Below are 19,597 nucleotides of genomic sequence, written 5' to 3'. Positions count from 1 at the left end.
TCGTTTTAAACTCGGGGAACGTAGCAAAACATTCACAGAATCACGGAGTCGTAAGGGTTGGAAGGGACTTCTTTAGATCATCCGGCCCATTGCCATTGTCCTGACACTGGGCACCACTATAAAGAACCCGGCCCCATCCATTCGACTCCCTCCACTTTAGGTATTTATAAACAGTGATAAGATCCCCCTCAGCCTTCTCATCTCCGTGCTGAACAGTCCCATGTCTCTCAGCGTTTCCTCATCAGGGAGATGGTCCCACTCATCTTTGCCGCCTGCTGCTCCAGAAGTTCCCTGGACTGAGCAGCTCAGAATGGGACACAGTAGTCCAGGTGTGGCCTCACCAGAGCACAGAAGAAGGGGAGGATCACCCTGTTGGCTGCACTCTTTATAATGCATCCTAGTATACCGTTGGCCTTGGCCACAAAGGCACACTGCTGGCTCATGGCCAGCCTGTTGTCCACCAGGACACCCAGGTCTTTCTCTGCAGAGCTCCTCTCCAGGAGGTCAGCCCCTAACTTGTACAGAAGGATAAGGTTATTCCTCCCAGCTGTAGGACTCTGCACATACCATCATTGAGCCTCATTGGGTTCCTCTTCATCCAACTTTCCAGCCTGTCCTATGGATCAAATACAAAGCTTAGATCAATACAAACTAATAAAGTCACAACTGCACTTACTAAATCTGTGTGCATTTTCAAAGGTATGGCCCTCAAGCCATCGGATTTGTTTTTCAGGTGGTCCTGTGTGGAGCAAGAAGCTGGGCTCAGTGATCCTTGTGAATCCTCTTCAACGCAGGATGTCATTTTGGGATTTTGTGTCCTGAAAATGGGCTCGTTTGGCTTTTTGTTTGGTTTTCTTTTTGTTTTCTTTTTCTGCCTAGATTTATATTAGCTCCTTATTTCTAGAGTCTGTGCTTACATTTCTAAGGTATTGAGTCCTTGCCTGTGAAACTGCACTGCAGGATTTGTTAAAGGAATTAATATTTACTGGCAGCATTAATGCCAGTCAGTCACTGCTTGTTGTTTAAGGAGATTGCTCAGGAAGCCATTACCAAAAGGCTGTGATTTGAATTCACCAGGAGACCTCTCTGGATTTTCTCATAGGAACGACAGAAGCAAGAGGGGGGGTCTGGACGAAGTGCTCTGCTCTGCTGCAGTGTATGGGCTGCAGGCAGGGCATTTACCTTTGTACAGGCCATTGACATGCTCCTAAGGCCTTTGTTGCCACAAAAATGTAAGGTATGTTACATATTTAATGTGGTTTGTAAAGTATCAGGTACCTTATGTTACAAAGTTTAGAAAGTTTTCCTGTTATTTAGAAAACTTAATTTCAAACAAAACCCCACAAAGCCAAAAACCTGAGTTCCCTATATTACATTTTCTTACATTACTGCTGCTTATATGTAATGCATTAGTAAAAATTAAAAATATTTTTTACTTCATTTTTCTGCAAGTTGTAAGCACAGTCTTGCAATATACTTCTTCTGTTCCTCAATAGATTTTTCTTCTCCGAGGATAAAGCGATGGCTGAGACGAGTAATAGTAACTTCAGCAAAACAACCACTATTCAGCAGGCAGTGTCCTCTTGCTGCGGAGCTATAATTACATCATTGTTTGGTAAGGCAAACTATTAAGCTTGCTACAGAGAAAATCTTTGCAAAGTGATTGCTCTTTGGTTTAATGGAGCATGCTGACTGCATATATGTGGTTTGTAAACTTCTGCTAATATGTTCATTAAGTATGTGTTTTGTTTTTTTTTTTAATTATATCAAATATGGTGGTTAATTGAAATCTTTACCCTCCCTGATAACCTTTAACTATTTCTGAAAATAAGAGTAATTTTAATTTTTTTTTTCCTTTGTCTTTTTTCACTGCTTGCTTTCTGGAAAAACAAACAAACAAACTACCAAAAAAAAAAAAAAACCCAATAAAAATGACTTTCCATCCTTTCTGCCACTTAAAAATAAATTTTAAATAAAAGTCTACAGTTCAAGATACAAACCCTGCAAGGCTGTACACTGTGAGATGTCCTCTTCATGTTACCACTGCAGTAGTAACATCGTTTTACTTGTTATGCTGTTGTATTCTGTCAGAGCATTTTATCATTTCCTTAAGCAATTTTAAGGATAGGTTTTTTTGTAAGGTCTTTCAAACTTGCAGATAATCTGTGAAATTGAGCTTTTACTTTTATTCAGTACTCTAGCTCGTGAACTCCTTTCCCATGTACACCTAAGGAGGCACTGGTTGGTTGGATTCAGTGCTTTGTATCTCTTGGAGCTTATTCGTATTTCTGTTACTTTTTGCCTTAAGCTAGCCTTTGGTTCTGACTTTTAACACTGACTAAGCTGTAGAGAAACGTACAATTTTCTAAGCATGACTCCTCCCCCCAAAACCTTCCAGACTTTCATGAATTAGGTTCTTACCAAATTCAGTCTATTCATTCTGTCATTACACAATGTGTCCTGTGATATTAGATAAAGTAGTAGGCAAAGCTAGATCAGACCTCTAGAATTCCCAAGATGTATTTCGAATTTTGTGCATAAGGTTCTAGTTTAAGGTATTGGTATTCAAGGTCTTAGCAGGTATAAGGAGACTTTTCCTTTCTGAAGTGGTACCTGGGAGACTAGGAAGAGTTATGTGCAATTGGCTAAATGATAATAAAAGCCAAATTTTATATAACTGAAATGAGCTGCAGTCACATCGAGATCCCTGCATTTAGGTACAGAAATGTGAGCAGAGTGTACTGGTCAGCAGACGGACATCAGCAGAGAGCTAAGGAGTAAATATTTGCCTGGGCACAAGCATGTCATGTGCACATTCTGGGTGATTTGACCTAGTCACCAGCTGCTGCTTAAAGAAATTGTAGGTTCTGTGTCATATCTGTCCACTGTGCAGATATTTTGGATACCTTGGAGTCTCGCATGGCACTAGCTGCTGTGTGTAGGTAAGTGATTGAAGCCCTGAGTCAGTGCAATCAGCAGAGGTTGGAGAGTGGTCCAGCTGACAAACAACTGCAGTGTTCAGCATGTCTAGGACTGTTGTGCTCAAGTGCTGGATGGAAGCAAAAAAATGTTCCCTAAGCCTACATTTACTTCTCAACAACTCTGAAGTTTTAAATCTGCTCTACACAGAGGAAAGAAGGAAAGTCCATCGCAAATTTAAAGTTTGTTTGTTTGTTTGTTTTCTTTTGAACATCACTATGTAGATTAGTTTAATAAAAAAGAATAAATGCATAGAAAATGCTGTGGTTTTTTACATGCTTGAGGACAAAATCTGAAGTTCTCTGGTTTGCCATTGTAAAAAGTTAGCAGCCAGAGAGGAGTAGCACAGCTTTTAACAATTTCATACAAGTTGGCACAATGTGTTTTTTTGTGAGCTTTGTTTATCCCAAGCAGTTCTTTGTTCAACTGTTGCTAAGTTAGAAATGACATATAGGGGATGTATAGGTTGGGTTGGTTTGGGTGGTGGTCATTGTTTGCTTGCTTTCCCCCTCTGGCTGATTACGTTGTAAAATAGTTCTCATTCTTTTTCCCTATCCCCCATCCCCGAAAAACAAGTTGTAAAAGTTCCTGATGAATTTATGTGCACACTTCTACATTTTCAGGTTGTGATGTGTTTCTAAATGACTACTTTGCTTCATTTTAGTAACTCCTCTTGATGTTGTCAAAACTCGACTGCAAGCCCAAAGCAATCCGTTCCCCAAAGGTAAGCAATGTTCTGCAGTTGAGGGCGCACTTTGCTCTTTGCTGTCACACTTAGCCGGTAATTGTCACAGTGCTGAGTAGCACAATGGCTTTCTTTGTTTCTCAGTAGCTAAGTTTGTTTCCTCAGTCAGTGAGCTGGGAAAAAAAATATATATATATATACATATGTACACATACTAAAATTGCTAAAGAAAAGATGTGCTACTGAATAGATACAATGGAAAAAAAATCTTATGAATCAATTTAATGTAAAGTAGGCTGTATGATCTCTTTCTCAGTATGGAAGAATGTACAAATATTACTCAATTGAGTAAAAAAAAAAAAAAGCTATTAATACATTACTAAATATTTTGATAAAGGGCTTATGTGATCACTGTGTTATGTCAAAGTCCCTCTCCTCCAGAATCCAAAAACTTTTGAAAATGAGTAGTAAAAGTTTTATCTAAGTCTTGTCACCTGGGTTCTAAATAGATTAATACATTCTGTGCTCAAAGACTTAACTATTTAGTTGTCATTAATAAATGAGATTTAAAAGAAAAAGAGATGGCTGCTGTAGAAGTTTCTTGTATGTGGAGATAAGTATTTGCAGTAACAGTTGCCATAAATTAAAAAAAGGAAAACGCTTGTGGTTGGTACTTTAGTAAATTGTAAACTCTTCAAAAGTGTGAAAATGTAATGTGGGACTCAGTGTGTTTTTGTACTGGCAGCAGAATTTTATCTAGCAGATTCAAAGTACATAATGTAGAAGAAATAAAATTAGAGACAATGATCAAGTGCGAATATAGATTTGCCTAAGATGTAGTAGCTCCATCCATAGCACGGATGCAGGGAAAGCTCAGTAAGAGATTTGAAAGTCAGAAGGATGTTCAGAAAGCACAAAAGTGACTCAGGACTTGTGTCGTTGTCTTTTATTCTTCAGCAGGTGGCACTGCTACACAGTTTGTCCCCCTGAGCCCGTGAGGGCAATTTCCTTTCCTTGGCACTGCGAGGGACACCTTTGTTTTCTTTTTCCTTCCACCCGCTCTGTTGATATTGACTTTTCAAAGCTACTTTGTCTCTATTTTTCTAACCAGAAATAAATCTGTCTCACCACTATATCCAATTTGGAATTGCTGCAGAGTAAAAACAATCATTTCAAAACGCATTAATACTTTTTAATTAATACTTCTATACACTGTTTATTAGGAAAATGCTTTGTATACTCCAATGGCCAGATGGATCATACGTGTGTTTGTGAGAATGGAGATGGCAAGGCATGCTATAAGAGAAAAGGGCATTTCAAAGGGACTTTGGTAAGGACATTTCATATTTACATGAAAGTCTACATTTTAAACATTTTTAAATGGCATACTGCACATTTTTAAAATTTATCTATTTATTTAAGTTTTTGCTGTTGTTTGAGAGGGTATTCATGTGGTTACACAGTGTAGTTTAGGTAGTGATTAATGATGCCTTCTTTCTAGCTGAGAATGCAAATTCCTGTGGTAAAATGAGTGAGAGAGCAGCTGCACAGCTTCTTGTTGGACTGCTATTATATTACACACATGATCAAGGATTTTTCAGAATTCAGTATTTGAGAAGAATGAAGTGTTCATGAAGTAGCTCCTTTTACCATGACCAAATTTTATTGAAATTAATAACTTGTCTGAATATTTCAATTAACTTTACCATATAATTTTTAGGAAATCTCTTAGTTTCCTAACTGACATCATGCCCTGCCCATTTCTGCAATAACAAGATAATTCATGAAGAAGAATAACTATCATGTCATCAGATTTCCTTTCATAAAACAGTGCAGTAGAGAAAAATGTAGTAGACGAGGTAGTTTGCCCATGCTAGAACCATTCAAATGTTCTGATATGTTTGCCCAGACCATTAGTAAAATACATGCATTTGCTGCTCAGACGCTGGATTTTGTTGCATCCTTTCTCCTGTCATTGATCTGTACCTTCCTGGACTGTAGATTTCTTGATTCAGCGTTATGAACATGTCCAGAACTAACAAATAGAAAAGAAGCTTGAAGAAAACAAAATGTTAGTGCCAGCCCTTTTTGTAACCTGTCAGGTTCATTATCTTCTGAGGCCCTGTAGTAAAGCCTGATCTTGTCCGTATTCTAATCTGTCAAATTTCAGCCTCTTCCTCCCAAAAGATTAAGAAAAATAAGTTCCCTAATATTAGGGAATTTATCTCTTGAAGATGTTTTCAATTCAATGGCCACCAAGGCTCAGTGTTCCTCTGCTGTCAGTGGCCTGGGAAATGTATGGACAGCTGTGATAAGTTGTAAGCTTCCAAATATATCATATATCGTATACAATTTGCTGATATCTTGTCACTTTTCAGGAAAATAATGTATCAAAGAATCAAGAGTGAATTGCTATTTCATGCCTAGAAACTTTGTTCTTTACTAAAATAAGATTGTACTCATTAGTTTTGGGGAAGATTGGCTGCTGTGGCCGCTGTATTTGTTCTGAAGACAACTTATTCACAGGGCTGTCAGTTACCAAGAAAAACTTACTAGTTTGGCCCTGCAAAGATGGAAGAGTATAGTTAATTTCAAGCACAAATATTCCTGCTCATCTCAGAGGAACTACTTGTATCATTGAACTTGATGGCTATCATAAGCAATTACAAAACATAAGCTGTTTTAGAAACACACTCCTAAAGAAAAGCTTTGCAGCTAATTATTGCTCTTTGCCTGGTTATATTTTTAGGATGCTTTTGTGAAAATTATTCAAATAGAGGGAATTAAATCCCTCTGGAATGGACTTTCCCCAACACTGTAAGTAATTTCATTTTTAGACAAATAAGTGATTTTAAAAAATTCTCTGCATCTGAAGTTACAGATAATGGTGTCATCAGCTTGATCAGAAACATTTTGGAGTGGTATCTTTCCCACCAGAACTTGCAACCTTTTTGGTATATTCTCACTATATAATCAGGGACATCTAACTTTTCATTTTGCCTTTAGAAGACGTATCCTGTGTACTGTAACTTCCCCATTGGTAGCATCAGCAAATCACAGGATCTGTGTTAATTGTTTGAGAATGTTAGTCTGTGATATTTGCTGGTCTAGATTGTTACTAATAACCTGCAAGATCCAACACAGTTTCCTTACTTAAGCAAAATATCCATACAAGATGGCTGACTTCATTCTCCTGCTTTCCTTGCACTAATTCAGATTCCCTCTCTTATATTTTAGAATAATGGCCCTTCCTACCACAATAATCTATTTTACCTGCTATGAAAAACTGAGTGAAGCTCTGAGGTCTAGACTAGGAGAGGATAATGACCACATTCCACTTGTTGCAGGTTCCTTAAGCAGATGTAAGTTGTCTCATGTTTAGAGAAAAAAATGAAATGCAACATCTGTATTCTGTTTTCATTTCTTCTGCTTTTCCTCTCCTCTCTCTCTCCCCTCATTCTTCTCTTTTTTCAGCAAATTTGTTGTGGCTTTAAAAATGGGTAATATTACATGGAGCTGGGCATAGGAAGGAATCCTATATTTTCCCACCATTTCTTCAGTAATATAACTCTCTTACTTGGACTGATGTGATTTATTTTGGCTGTCACATTATCCTGGGCTGCATCAAAAGAAGTGTGGCCAGTGATTGAAGGAGGTGATTGTCCACCTCTGTTCTGCCCTTGTGGAGTCCCACCCGGAGTACTGTGTCCAGGCCTGAGATCCCCAGCACAAGAAAGATGTTGAGCTGTTGACTGTGTCCAGAGGAGGCCACGGAGCTGATGAGAAGGTTGGGGCACCTCTCTTGTGAAGAAAAGCTGAGGGAGCTGAGCTTGTTCAATCTGAAAAAGAAGAAGAGGGTCTGCGGAGACTTCATTGTGGCATTTCAGGACTTAAAAGGAGCCAGCAAGAAAGCTGGTGGGGGACTCTATCAGGGAGTGTAGTGGTAGGACAGGGAGGAGTAACAGCTTTAAACTAAAAGAAGGTAGATTTAGGTTAGATATTAGGAAGAAAATCTTCACCATGAGAATGGGGAAGCACTGGAACAAGTTGTCTAGAGAGGCTGTGGATGCCCCATCCCTGGAAGTATTCAAGGCCAGGTTGGATGGGATCCTGGGCAGCCTGATATAGGAAAGGTGTCCATGCTCATGGCTGGGGAGGTGGAACTACATGTCCTTAAGGTCCCTTCCAACCCGAGACATTCTATGGTTCTTTTCATCAAATATGTAAGGCAACGTGAGACTTAACTTCTAATGTTCAGGAAATGTTACTTGTAAATCTTGATTTTTTTAAAAACCCCACATTTTTCTCATTTTCAGTTGGTTCAGTGACTGTAGTGAGTCCCTTGGAGCTGATCAGAACTAGAATGCAGTATCACACCTTGTCCTACAAGCAACTGCACTTGAGCATCAGGAGTAAAGTGGCCAGAGAAGGGTGGCTTTCCCTGTGGAGAGGCTGGAGCACTACTGTTCTGAGAGATGTGCCTTTCTCAGGTGGGGTTTGTTTCAGATGAAAGTCTGCGTCGTGTAAGATACGTTTTTTCATGATTCTTCTGCATAGTTTTTGTATCTTTATGTTATTTTACAAAAACGATTAGCTTTAAGAATAGATTTACCTTTTCTCTTTTGAGTGTTTGTCTGTAATTTTGTTTATGGATGCCAGATTGTGTTCAGTGTTACTTTTCCCTTTCCCTGTGTTCAGACTGTTTCATCTTACATAATGTGTGTCTTTAAGGCTTTTGTAGGAAATGTTCTCTACAATAGGTACACTGGCTATTTCCTTATAGAGGGACATTCTGTATTTGTGCTCTGATGCTTGATCTTGAAAAAATGTACAAAGACAGGGCAACACAGTAGTGAGTGTCTTCAGGCATTTTTGCTAGCAAGATGAATGAGTTTGTGTAACTGTTCAGAAAAGATGAAACTAGAGCACCACTTCGCAGTGCAGCTTCAAAGCTGAAAGTCTACAGGAAAAGTCTGACCCAGTGCTATACTGCAAGATAACTGGGACAAAGGAGATCACGTGTTCTCCCATTCTGTTAAAGCTCTGCTGTCTCTGCATTTGGAAATAATTGGGCAAGAGTGCTGAAGGACAGTGTTCCAACTTAGTAATGCCAGTGGTTAAAAACCCATGTCTCTTTGAGGCCCTTCATTGTCAGGGCACTTGGGAATAACCAGGCAGTAGTTGTTCTCAAAGCTGTCTCTGTCCTTTGGATGGTATCAGGAATCACGCCTTTAAACACCTTGTGTTGGTCCAGAGAAATGCTTCAAACCCATTTTCAGATATTTACCTTAGAGCTGCACTTAGTTCTGCTAACTTACATAACTGCTATTTCAGGTGTTTTGTTTTCAGTATGAATAATACTCTTTTGCTTTTGCTTTGCTACTGGCAGATGTTTAAACAAAGTACTTATGCTGCATTTCCTTCTTAAGGATATGCTGTTCCTTGATGAGACTTAATTTCACATTACATGATAAGGAAGGCTTCTGAACGTGTGAACACTTTCTTTAAGACTAAGAGAACAGTATTCAAAATTCATCTTTTGCTTGAAGGGCTTCCTGTCCAATATTTATTTGCAATTCGCTCATTTTCTCTCTCTGCCAAATGCATTTTTCTCTTAGAGCTTCAAAAAGGATTCTAAAATTCTTCTTCTCATTCTTGTTGTCTGATTACAAGTAGAAACTCTTGCTCTACTACTGATGTTTGTCTGTAGAGACATGGCAGGAGCCAGTTGTCTTTCCCTCTGATGCTTTTAACAGAGTGGAATGATCAGTTTGGTATGAGAGTGCACAAAGGGGAGGGAACCAAGGTGATGTGTGTGCTCTCTACTCTTTTCACATTCTTGTATCCAAGCCTCGAAGCTGATGATATAAATGATGAGTATTTAATCTTGATTAATGTTTCAGAATGTGTTTTCTGAATATTTTTCCTTATAAATACTCTGCAGTTAAGATGTGCTCCTTTATTACCTTCTCTTTGAATGATACACCTACAGCATCGTGGGTTCTGGTGTTTTTACAGCAGTCCTCACCTTCGCTGCAGTTAGCTTTCTCTAGAGGAATTAAAGTCAGTGCAACAGTTTGTATTAAGAAAGCAGCTGCTCCCTGAGAACTCTCAAGTAGCACAGAATGACAGTGTTAGCAGCACAGCATAGAGTCCCACTGTGTTAACCCAGGTGTGAATGATAGCTTCCACAGTGTTCCTTGGACAGCAAGCTGACTTGCACAAAACTCAAGGTGTGAGTGTCTGATAGAAGCACAAGAGCTGGATTAACAGTAGCGGTTGAGTTATCAAGCAATGTTGCAGAGAACATACATGTGAAATGTACGGAGGGAATGGAGTCTTGCACGTGCTCTAAGTTTGGATTTAGATAATCTATACTAAATTAGGGTTACATGTATTTCAATAGTAAGTTTTCCCAATCTCAGACATACAGCCTAATTTACTTTTGCAAACTACTGGAAGCTTGGTTTCCACAGCAAGAAAATACTTTGATATTTCTCCACTGCCACACGATGCAGAACTCAGTGCTGAATGAGTCACAGGTATCTTTTAGGGTGCACACCTCTCATTTGCAGTATGTATTCAACCAACTGCACAAGGAAGCACTCCATAACTCAGCTCAGTAACTTCTGCATTCTAACTAAAATTTATTAAAGTAGAAAGAGTGCAGCTTATTGCAGCAGAAGAGAACAAAAATAGATGTTACTTCTGAAAGTTTTTCCTCAGAAAGCCTCTGTGACGACTGTGGAAGGCAAGTCTTTCCTCAGTAATTCCAGAGAGCAAAGCCATATTTCTTGGTTGTGTCAGAATTAAATGTTATATAGTATGGTCCAAAAGAACATGAGACAGGCTTGAGGAACTTCTCATCTTCTATGAAACACACTTCTGTTTTTACCAAGATTTATGAAATATATGAAATATCCCTGGAAACATGGAAAATAATTAGAAATTTCAATTTTGATTTATAGAATATCACATTAAAATAATCTGTTCTATGAGTTTTGTAATGTTTATGTTAGATTGTCTTAAGATAGGAGATACTTTATGGGAATGACAAAATGATTTGGCTAATTTATATCATGAAATTTGGAATATGTGTATGGAGATAAGGTGAACTGGATGGGCTGTCAAAGAGAACAATTCTGGTTTCCTTTCAAATTTGGTTTCTCTTTGGTTCTATTACTGCTGTAGAGTTCTTACGTCTGTCACTGATAAAAAAGTTGAACCGAAATACAAATGTGTTGTAGTACAAGGTTTGTTTCTTTTGGATTTGCTTTTTATGACCACAGCAGTGTACTGGTATAATTATGAACGTTTCAAGAAGATGATGTGCAAGAGTGCAGGTGTACGTGAACCAACCTTTTGGATTGCTTTTACTGCAGGAGCAGCATCAGGCTGTGTAAGTACACATTTTTGTTTCTACTGCTACTCTTATTATCGTCACTAACCAACTATTTATCTACTTACAAGTGAAGTGGCTTTACATGATTCTCTCAGAAATGATCATAGAATGATAGAACCATAGCATCTCAGGGTTGGAAAGGACCTACAAGATAATCATGTGCTTGGAATAACTAAGCTAATTTTAAGTTGTGTGCAGCTTAATGTAAAAAAATGACTTTTTACTTGTTGGTAATCTAACAGTAGAACTGTGGTTTGATTTTTCCTAATAGATTGCAGCTGTTGTGACTCTGCCATTTGACGTAGTGAAAACACAGAGGCAGACTGAAATTTGGGAGAGTGAGACTTTACAAAGTAAGTTGCAGGTCACAACGTTGTAAACAGCTGTTTTTAGCCTGTCTGCTAACCATGTCTGCTGTTGAACACTCAGAATTCCCTTAAGATTGAATTGCTCAGCAATTCCTGCAGAACTGTTTAATAATAATCCACATGTTTAATAAATGCAGTGAAGCTGATTCTTCTAGCCGCCATTTAAAAAACAGAACCCAAAAGACATAATGCTTAGGTATATGGATTTTTGATAGGCACTTTAAATATTCATCTCTTCAGTTTCTCTATGATATCACTAAGCATTTTTGTCTTTTCCACATTGGAACACTTTGTACAACAATACTGATCTCCTAGGATAAAAACAGTATCTCATAAATGACACAGAGGGAAAAGGTGTGAGCAAAGTACAACTCATAGTAATATGTGATAAAAATTACAAACAGAAAATCCAGAACTATTACAGTAAGGCAGACTGACTGCCAACTTACAGACGTTCCTATGTGAATGGGGAAATATTTCAGCTCTTATAAAACACGCATGTGAACTGGGTTCTATTGAAAAAGTCTTTTCAGTTGATGAAAATCACGTGAAAAAACGTTTGCACATTCACTACCAGTTGATACTAGAAAATAAAAACAGCCGTGTAACTCTTAACACATTTTATTTAATAACAATATTGGTTTTTTGCTGGAGTTTAAGCTGCAGAAAAAGTGCTTCCTTTGCTCAAGTTATGTATTTTTAACCATTTTTTTGGTGTGTGATTTCAAAGAATTGATTTTTGAGGGCATGTCAGTAATTACCCCATCAATTTTAAAGGACAAAGGGATTTCTTCTTTTTGTTCTCAGTTCAGTAGAGCGCCACTACGTTTTTAGAGCAATTCAAGTTGTATGTGAAAATATAGCTTTCCATTACCTGGGAATCAGTGAGGGACTTCTATTAACCTGAACACAAGTTGGATCATGGCTTTAAGATGAAATAAGAGTAGAAAGATGGAGTAACCAGAAATGAGGTTCTGTTTAGAAGCTCATTTAAAGGCACTCGTCCAGAAAGATATCATGAAAACACACTGATTGCATTTTGGCATAAGGTTTCATTCTCTTAGGTAAAATATCTTTTTTCTGCTGTAATTCTTGAAAGACATTTATGTTTCTTCTGCGGAACTGCTTGAGATTTATGAAGTCAAATACAAATTGGTACTGTGTTTCGATTCTTCCCTTGTACTGATGAATGTAAGAATTTGTTGCTCTTTGAACACCTCTGAATCACAGCTAGCTGCCTAATATTTATTTGGCTGATACAAATTAGATATATGTTTTAAATTTCAGTATGGTAATCTCTAACTGGTATTGGTTGCATTCTTTCCAAATGCAGCTGTTGTCAGAGCTGGATCCTGACAACGCATCTACAGTTTCTCTACTATTGCCAAAATACTTCACAGCTTCCAGATGCTGTAGGATGTTCCTCATAAATGCATGTTATGAAATTTTATCTAAAAAAATAAGATCTTGGCTTCTTCCATATTACAGATCAAGGAAAACAGCACGTGCAAAGTGAAGTACCACAAAAAACTCCTCTGTTTAAAGCAGTTGCACATGTCTGCAGTGCAGATGGCTTCTTGGTGCAGTTGCTCGCGGTATCTGAATCATCTCTACCAGGGCCTGCAGCCTACATCTCATAGATCCACCATTTCTCAAACATATATGGTTTGGGGGTGTGAGATGATTTTCATCAGCTTAGACTTTTCAAGCTTTTGTAAAATCTGCAAAGTGTCCTACCTTAATTATTACACTCATTCTTATGACTCATTATATCAGTTCTCAAAACTTACCTTTAGATCCAGCTTACCATAAAGCACAAGTTCACTTTTGAAAACGATCTTTTAGCTGCATGTATAAAGTGACCTGGAGTGAGATAAGCTCATGTGAAAGCTATGCAATATTTTCAGTTATGTCAGTTACTCCAGTAGCAAATATTGTCTCTGTAGAATTTACTCTAGGCATTACTGTGATCTTTTTCTATGTCATGCTATTTTAACTTCAATATTAATTTACATACTGCATGAATTTAACATTCTATATAAATAACTTCATATATACATACCTAAATTATAAGATAAATTGAAGCTTATCATTGCATCCAAAGCAACATTTGATTTTTAATATTTTTTCTTCCTGTGGCACTGTCTGTACTGTTTAATTCACTGTTCTGTTGTACTACTTTGAGATCCACAGAGGGACTGTGCGTCTACCTGGGCAGTTATGAGGAAAATTGTTGCTCAAAAAGGGATTGCTGGATTATTTGCTGGTAAATCTTTTGACATCTTTCTAAAAAATCACACTAAAGTTTTTTGATTATTAACAAGCCATTGTTAGATATTAGCATGCACAAATTATGTATTTCCATCTTTGTGAACACACACAGTCACTGTCACAGAACAGATTGTAAAGAAACAGACAAAGTAACAGACGTGCACACATGCAGAGGGAATCGTGTCCCTGCCTTCTTGAATGTCTCGTCCCAGCTGAGAGGCCACCAGCCTCTGCTCCTCCTATGCCAGCAGCTCTGCACTGATGCTGCAGGGAGGGCCCAGCCTGCCCCCATAGCCACCTCTGCTGGCCTGGAGCACAGCAGCCTGCAGGTCAGGCTGCTCCACCTCTGTGGGAAGCAGGCAGAAACAGGAGGTGCTTCAGTCAGGCAGCCTGCACAGATGACAGATGTGAGGGCATAATGTTCCTACAGTGGTAATGTCTCTCATCAGTAACACTGCTATTTTGAGAAACGTGGACACAAAGAACATCCCAGTGCTACAGTGTTATAGTGTGGAATCAATATAATATGACCATTTAATGGCACTAGAGTGATTCAATGTGAAAACAGATGAGAATGAATGCTTTCCTTTCTTTTCTGGGCAGGTATTACTCCACGGCTGTTTAAAGTTGCTCCTTCTTGTGCCATAATGATCAGCACATATGAACATGGGAAGGCTTTCTTCAGACATTTAAATGAAAAGACAAACCAGCATTCTTAAGACTCCTTCATCCAACTGCATGAAGTCAAAACACATGGAGAAACTTCATTTTTTCACTATTTCACAAAGGATAAATTGGCTATTTTTTCCCCATTAAGAAAAATACACGGCCTTGAAATGGCTACTGAAAATTTTGAGAGTTCTCTCTTGCTGCTACAAAGGGGAAAAAAAAAAAAAAAAAAAAAAGGCACTTGGACTGTTCCTCAGTGATGATTAAAAAGGAAAAAAATAAGCCTGGCCAAAATGACGAAGAATAACAATTGCCACTCTTAATCTTCAGTCTGACTAAATATTTTGTTGGATGTTTAAAGTAATGTTTAGACAATACTGTAGGTAGCCCAAGGAAGAGACATCTCCATAAGGAGGCTGACAGAGAGTAAATTCAATAAGGATTTGCTTAAGCTTGCTTAATACCTTTTCAATTGCGTGAATGTTTATTTGCAGCTCCATAATTTGTGCAAATGGATACTTTTGATTTTCAGGTTTATTTATAACAAGAAGAGTTTCAGGTCAAGCTGGAAAAAACATAGCGGCTATTGGAATCCCAGAGAACATCACGAATCCACCGCCAAGTGCTGCAGTGGCTTTTTAGTTCAAGTGCATGCTCTTACTGGGAAGCACACCTAGGCACTGAAACCAGCTGTGCTAGTGTGCTGGAGGAACATTCCAGAACATTCACACGTTTGTGACCCCCCCATAACACCTTGTAGATCCCAGAAAAGCTCCAAGACAGAGGCAGGCTCCCTTCCAGGGACCATTTCCCATGCATAGTCTGCATAGACAGCAAAGTCTTATTCTACTCTGAAAGCGTCCCAGTGTGTGTTTCGCCTTGGTAAAAACTCAGCACACACTCTGAAAACGCCTTAGTTGTGGGGAGAGACATTAGGCAAGAAGTTTACAGTGTATGGTGCAGGCAGGACCTCTTGCCGTGGCAGACATTTGACACTGTTCCCCCTGTTGTGATTATAAAAGTAAGATTACACCTTATTTTGAGCTTCTATAGTCAAAAGAGCCAAGAGAGCCAAAAGACAAAAAGCCATAACAGCAGATTTTGGGCTGCACATGGGATACAGCAACAACGTCTCTCTGTTGTCTGAGAAAGAATTTGCTGCCAATTCACTAATACTGGGATTTGCCAAATGCTCTTATTTTACCTTTCGTTTGATTAAAACAGAGACAAAAACTAGTGATGAACGATGATACAAAATGTTTAATTTACATGCAACATTCATGGAACGTCAAGGCAACAAAACATACAGTTTGGGCATTTTTTCAGTGTGTTTTTTTTTTCTTTTCTGAAAAATGATTAATGTTTAAAACTGAGAAAGACACACAGCTGATTTCCCATGCACAAAATGACACCCAGAAACTCACAGCAGTGTCAGACTACATAAAAGACTTCAGTTAAATGACACGTGAATTTCACACCAGTAGCTCCAAGAAAAGAGCCATCAGCTAACATGACTGAAGATCATGATCATAGTCCCCTCCAAAACACTGATGAAGTGGGAGAAGCGTTTAACAGCAAACAAGACTGATTAAATCACTACACCTCGATGGAGGATGTTAACTTTGGAATCTGGATTCCCTTGTATTCACAGTAGACATGCACTCTTTAACTTATAAATCAGTATTTAATGTTACTCAACTACCAGGAGAGAACAGGTACTTAAGTGTAACAACCAAAAACAGTCACAAGAAGGAATGGACATTCTGACAGTGTGTGAAAGGATGTGATATTCTGAGTTCGTTACAGAGAAATTAATTGAATGGTTTCATGAGGGATTAAAAAAAATAAGGCCTGTAGGATTTTGCTAAGCCGCTGTAAAATTTCCTGTAGGAATGGCCTCCACCCTTGTTTTCTCCATGGACACAGTAACCTCCAGCACCATGGGCTAGAGCTCAGCAGATACAGCTTGAACCACACGCAGCAAAATCCAGCAGTGCCTCAAGTTACAGAGACTGAGCCTCATGCTTAGAGAGGCTGAATGCTGTCAGTGGTTTTAGTAACGGTGAGAGTGAATTCTTTTCTTTCAAGCCCACCCTACAACGAGAAGATTATGGTGGTAGTGCCAAGGTACCATTACAAGAGGCAAACCAACTAAAACCATACAGTGTAGTGACGTACTGTAAACATCTGAGAGTAAGCAATTGAAAATCTGTCTTGTATTGCAACTATCATGTAAACAATTTATGAAACTTCTTTGGCACAAAAAAAGCATTTTCCCTAGCACTTATAAATACAACATACTTACATGCACTTAAGATTTGTTTAAAAAGTTACTAACCATATTGAGAAGCATTACCTTGATTAGCAAAATTCTTAGATAAAGGATCCATTATATCTTACAAAGAATTAAGAATATAGTTTGCAATTCAAAAATTAGTTTGCAAACTTTGAAACTGTAGACTAATCTGGAAAGTTAGTTTCATTTAAAAAAATGTGACAGGCTGTTTGTATCAGTAATTTAAATCAATGGCAAATAATTTGAAAAAACTGACCTAAGGAAGTTCTGCTGTATTACCTAATCAAGGAAAATACCTACTGCACTACTACAGAAATGAGAACAACCCTTAGCATGAGAATACTGTCATTACATTGCCTTTGTTTCCCCTTTTTCACTCTGCTTAGCTGAATGTTTTCAGTGATTTTTGTAAAGGTGAGAGCGAATGCTCTTTCTTTCCAGCCCACCTTACAATGACCAGACTGTTGTAGTAGTGCCAAGGTACCATTACAAGAGGCAAACCAACTGTAACTGTAATCTTGCCAATAAATATAAGCCAAACTTTGCAAGGAGCTAACCCCATCTTCCTCAGTCCCTCTTTTTCCAGTAAGACCAATAAGCCAAGAAATTTCTCATATAATATTAAATTATCTGTAAGCCAGGTCACTCAAAAGCTTGAAATTTGGCAAGCTTCCTCAATATTTACAATTTGCTAAGTATGCTTGACTTAGATGATCAGCTTACATTTGTTACTATCATGCAACTTTAAGAATTACTAAGAGTGCTTCAGTGTGGTTCTTCAGTGTGATTCAGCTGTCTCATTACTGCCATGATGCTAATAGGAATGCAAAATCTAACACTGAATCAACTTGAGAAGAGCTCTTGATAGGTTAAATACGCTATTTGAGGTCCTATGCAACACACACAGATGAAAATATGGATTTTTAAGTAAAATATTTATTTGCCTACAAAGACTGGCTTTAAGTTTTCCTGTCTCTTCTGCAAGAGTTGATCTTTAGAGCACTGAAGAGAAGCACCAGGCTATAGTAGAGCCAGGCTGATAACCACTGCAAGGAGAAACAAAGGTTGTGGCAGTTAAGTAGGAGACTGATTTCCAACTGCTTCATTTTAAAAATCAGTCAGAAGCATCAGAATGCGTGTCCTGTACCTGACCAAGAGTTAAACAATTCAGGACTAAAGCAGGAAATTTGAAAAAGCCCTCGGGGGGAAGAAAAGCTGGAATGAAAACTTGGAGAATTAAACAGGTAACCACGAGAAGAAAAAATAAAGCAGCTTATTTTTGCCTTTGAACTAGCAGTCTTCATTGGAAGTCATATTGTGGAACATAAACCAAATGCATACAACATAAAGTCCTTCCTGCTTGCGTGCATCTCAAGATGGTGTTAAGCCTGGACTTGTCATCTCTGTTGTGGGACTTGCAAGATATTCACTTGATTTCAGACTTGTGAGAGATTTATAGCTTGCCACTGAAGTAAGAGAACCACAAAGACCAAGCAGTGACGGAGTGTCCTCCTTTCCTGTTAAAAAAAAAACAAGAATTAAGCTAATCATCACAGCTAAAGATGATCTGAACACAAAAAAATGAAGGAATAAAAAAACGTTTTGTTTAAGTTAGTATGAATTATATGTTACTGCTTCAGCACATACATACCTCACAAATGCACTCAGACATCATTAATTCCAACCTTCCCCACTGATGTGGAATAGAGATTCCTACCTCTGCATCACTGACTGGGCTGTAGTCAGCCTCCCACAAAGAGAGGCTCAGAAGACACTAATTCAAGCACTGGCTTTAGTTGCGTACACTAAATGGAAATGATTTCACTAATGCATCATCAATACCCCAGTGCTAATTCTGAATAGAACTGAAAAGGATTAGAACTAACTGGAATCAGAACGCATTGCTTTGAAAGTAAACATGTTTGGTTTTATTTATTTATTTAAACTCTTGGCAACTTGAGGCATGTTATTTTGTGCCAATTCAGCTAATAGATAATGTTATAAAGAAACTGATTACCAATACATCTCCCTGTTTCATCTTTCTGGATCACCTGCAGAATAAAATAGATCACCATAAACTAAATTTAAAAGCAGCTTAGAAGGGTCAGAGGCATAAGACTTCACCTGGCCAATCTTTTTAAATCACGTCTAAAAAGCAGCACTTGTTAAAACTCTGCGACTTTTTCCTGACAGAAACACTTCATTTTTGTAAAGAAGGATGCAAGAAAAATAACAAAGGATACCTTGCCTCAAGCAATTTTGGAAAACAACCAAACAGACATGGTTCCCTTGCATCGCATACAGTTCTCACTAGCAGTTTCCAATGGATTTTAGATCCCTCTTCTACTGAGCTTTTCTCAAATGACCAAAGACCTTTCCTAAAGAATGAACTCGATAACTCCTTAGGAAGTCTTCATTTTTAGAAAAATCCCCATTAAAATTACATTTTAAGAACTCTAATTTATTTGATGACATAAACCAAGAACAGCTTCACACTTTCTGGGTATGGTTCTTGAACTCGTCATGTGAAAATAAAACCTGACTACACAATTTGTTCAACAGTAATGTGAAAGATTGCCACTCTGAGATGTACACAGGGGGCATGCGATCCTGCTGGTAAAATATCATGTCTTACAGAACCATATTAAAGCTTTGGTGCTGATGGACCTCACTCATTTAGAAGTAGGTCGTCATGCCTCCTTTGAAGACAGAGTCCTGAAATCAAAACTTAAGACAATACTTGAGTTGTCACTACATCTTAATTGATGGAAAAGAAAGTATAAACTTCAAAAGATTAACACTGAAAACAAAACAAAAACCCCACACTCAGCTGTTGAAAGTAAATCAGCAGAACGCTCTTCATTACAGACATGCTGCTTCTATTTTTCTACACTACTTGAAACATTTAGACTTCAATTCTGCTCAGT

The 19,597-nt window shown here is 38.2% G+C and overlaps 2 protein-coding genes across 3 annotated transcripts in view; one reads left to right on the top strand and one right to left on the bottom strand.

The window, feature by feature from the left end:
• The first annotated feature begins 806 nt into the window (after positions 1 to 806).
• On the top strand, positions 807 to 14,578 carry SLC25A40 (solute carrier family 25 member 40). The gene is made up of 12 exons (XM_048951139.1): positions 807 to 926; positions 1,009 to 1,237; positions 1,497 to 1,615; positions 3,644 to 3,703; positions 4,888 to 4,994; positions 6,414 to 6,481; positions 6,902 to 7,026; positions 7,981 to 8,154; positions 10,954 to 11,063; positions 11,338 to 11,419; positions 13,620 to 13,700; positions 14,309 to 14,578. Exons 3-12 carry the CDS (start codon positions 1,522 to 1,524, stop codon positions 14,422 to 14,424), a joined length of 1,017 nt encoding a protein of 338 aa, XP_048807096.1. The 5' UTR covers positions 807 to 926; positions 1,009 to 1,237; positions 1,497 to 1,521; the 3' UTR covers positions 14,425 to 14,578.
• A 769-nt stretch (positions 14,579 to 15,347) lies between these two features.
• Positions 15,348 to 19,597, bottom strand: part of RUNDC3B (RUN domain containing 3B) — a 42,282-nt gene continuing 38,032 nt past the window's right edge. The window contains exon 12 of one of the 2 annotated variants that reach the window (XM_048951131.1): positions 15,348 to 18,187. In XM_048951131.1, coding sequence (XP_048807088.1) covers positions 18,042 to 18,187 — 146 coding nt within the window. In that variant the 3' untranslated portion in view covers positions 15,348 to 18,041. The remainder of the gene's footprint in view (positions 18,188 to 19,597) is intronic. The other variant, XM_048951132.1, reaches the window with a different exon arrangement.

The sequence above is a fragment of the Lagopus muta genome, chromosome 7 (assembly GCF_023343835.1).
Source record: "Lagopus muta isolate bLagMut1 chromosome 7, bLagMut1 primary, whole genome shotgun sequence".
Taxonomy (NCBI): Eukaryota; Metazoa; Chordata; class Aves; order Galliformes; family Phasianidae; genus Lagopus; species Lagopus muta.
This window is presented reverse-complemented; position numbering and strand designations above follow the sequence as displayed.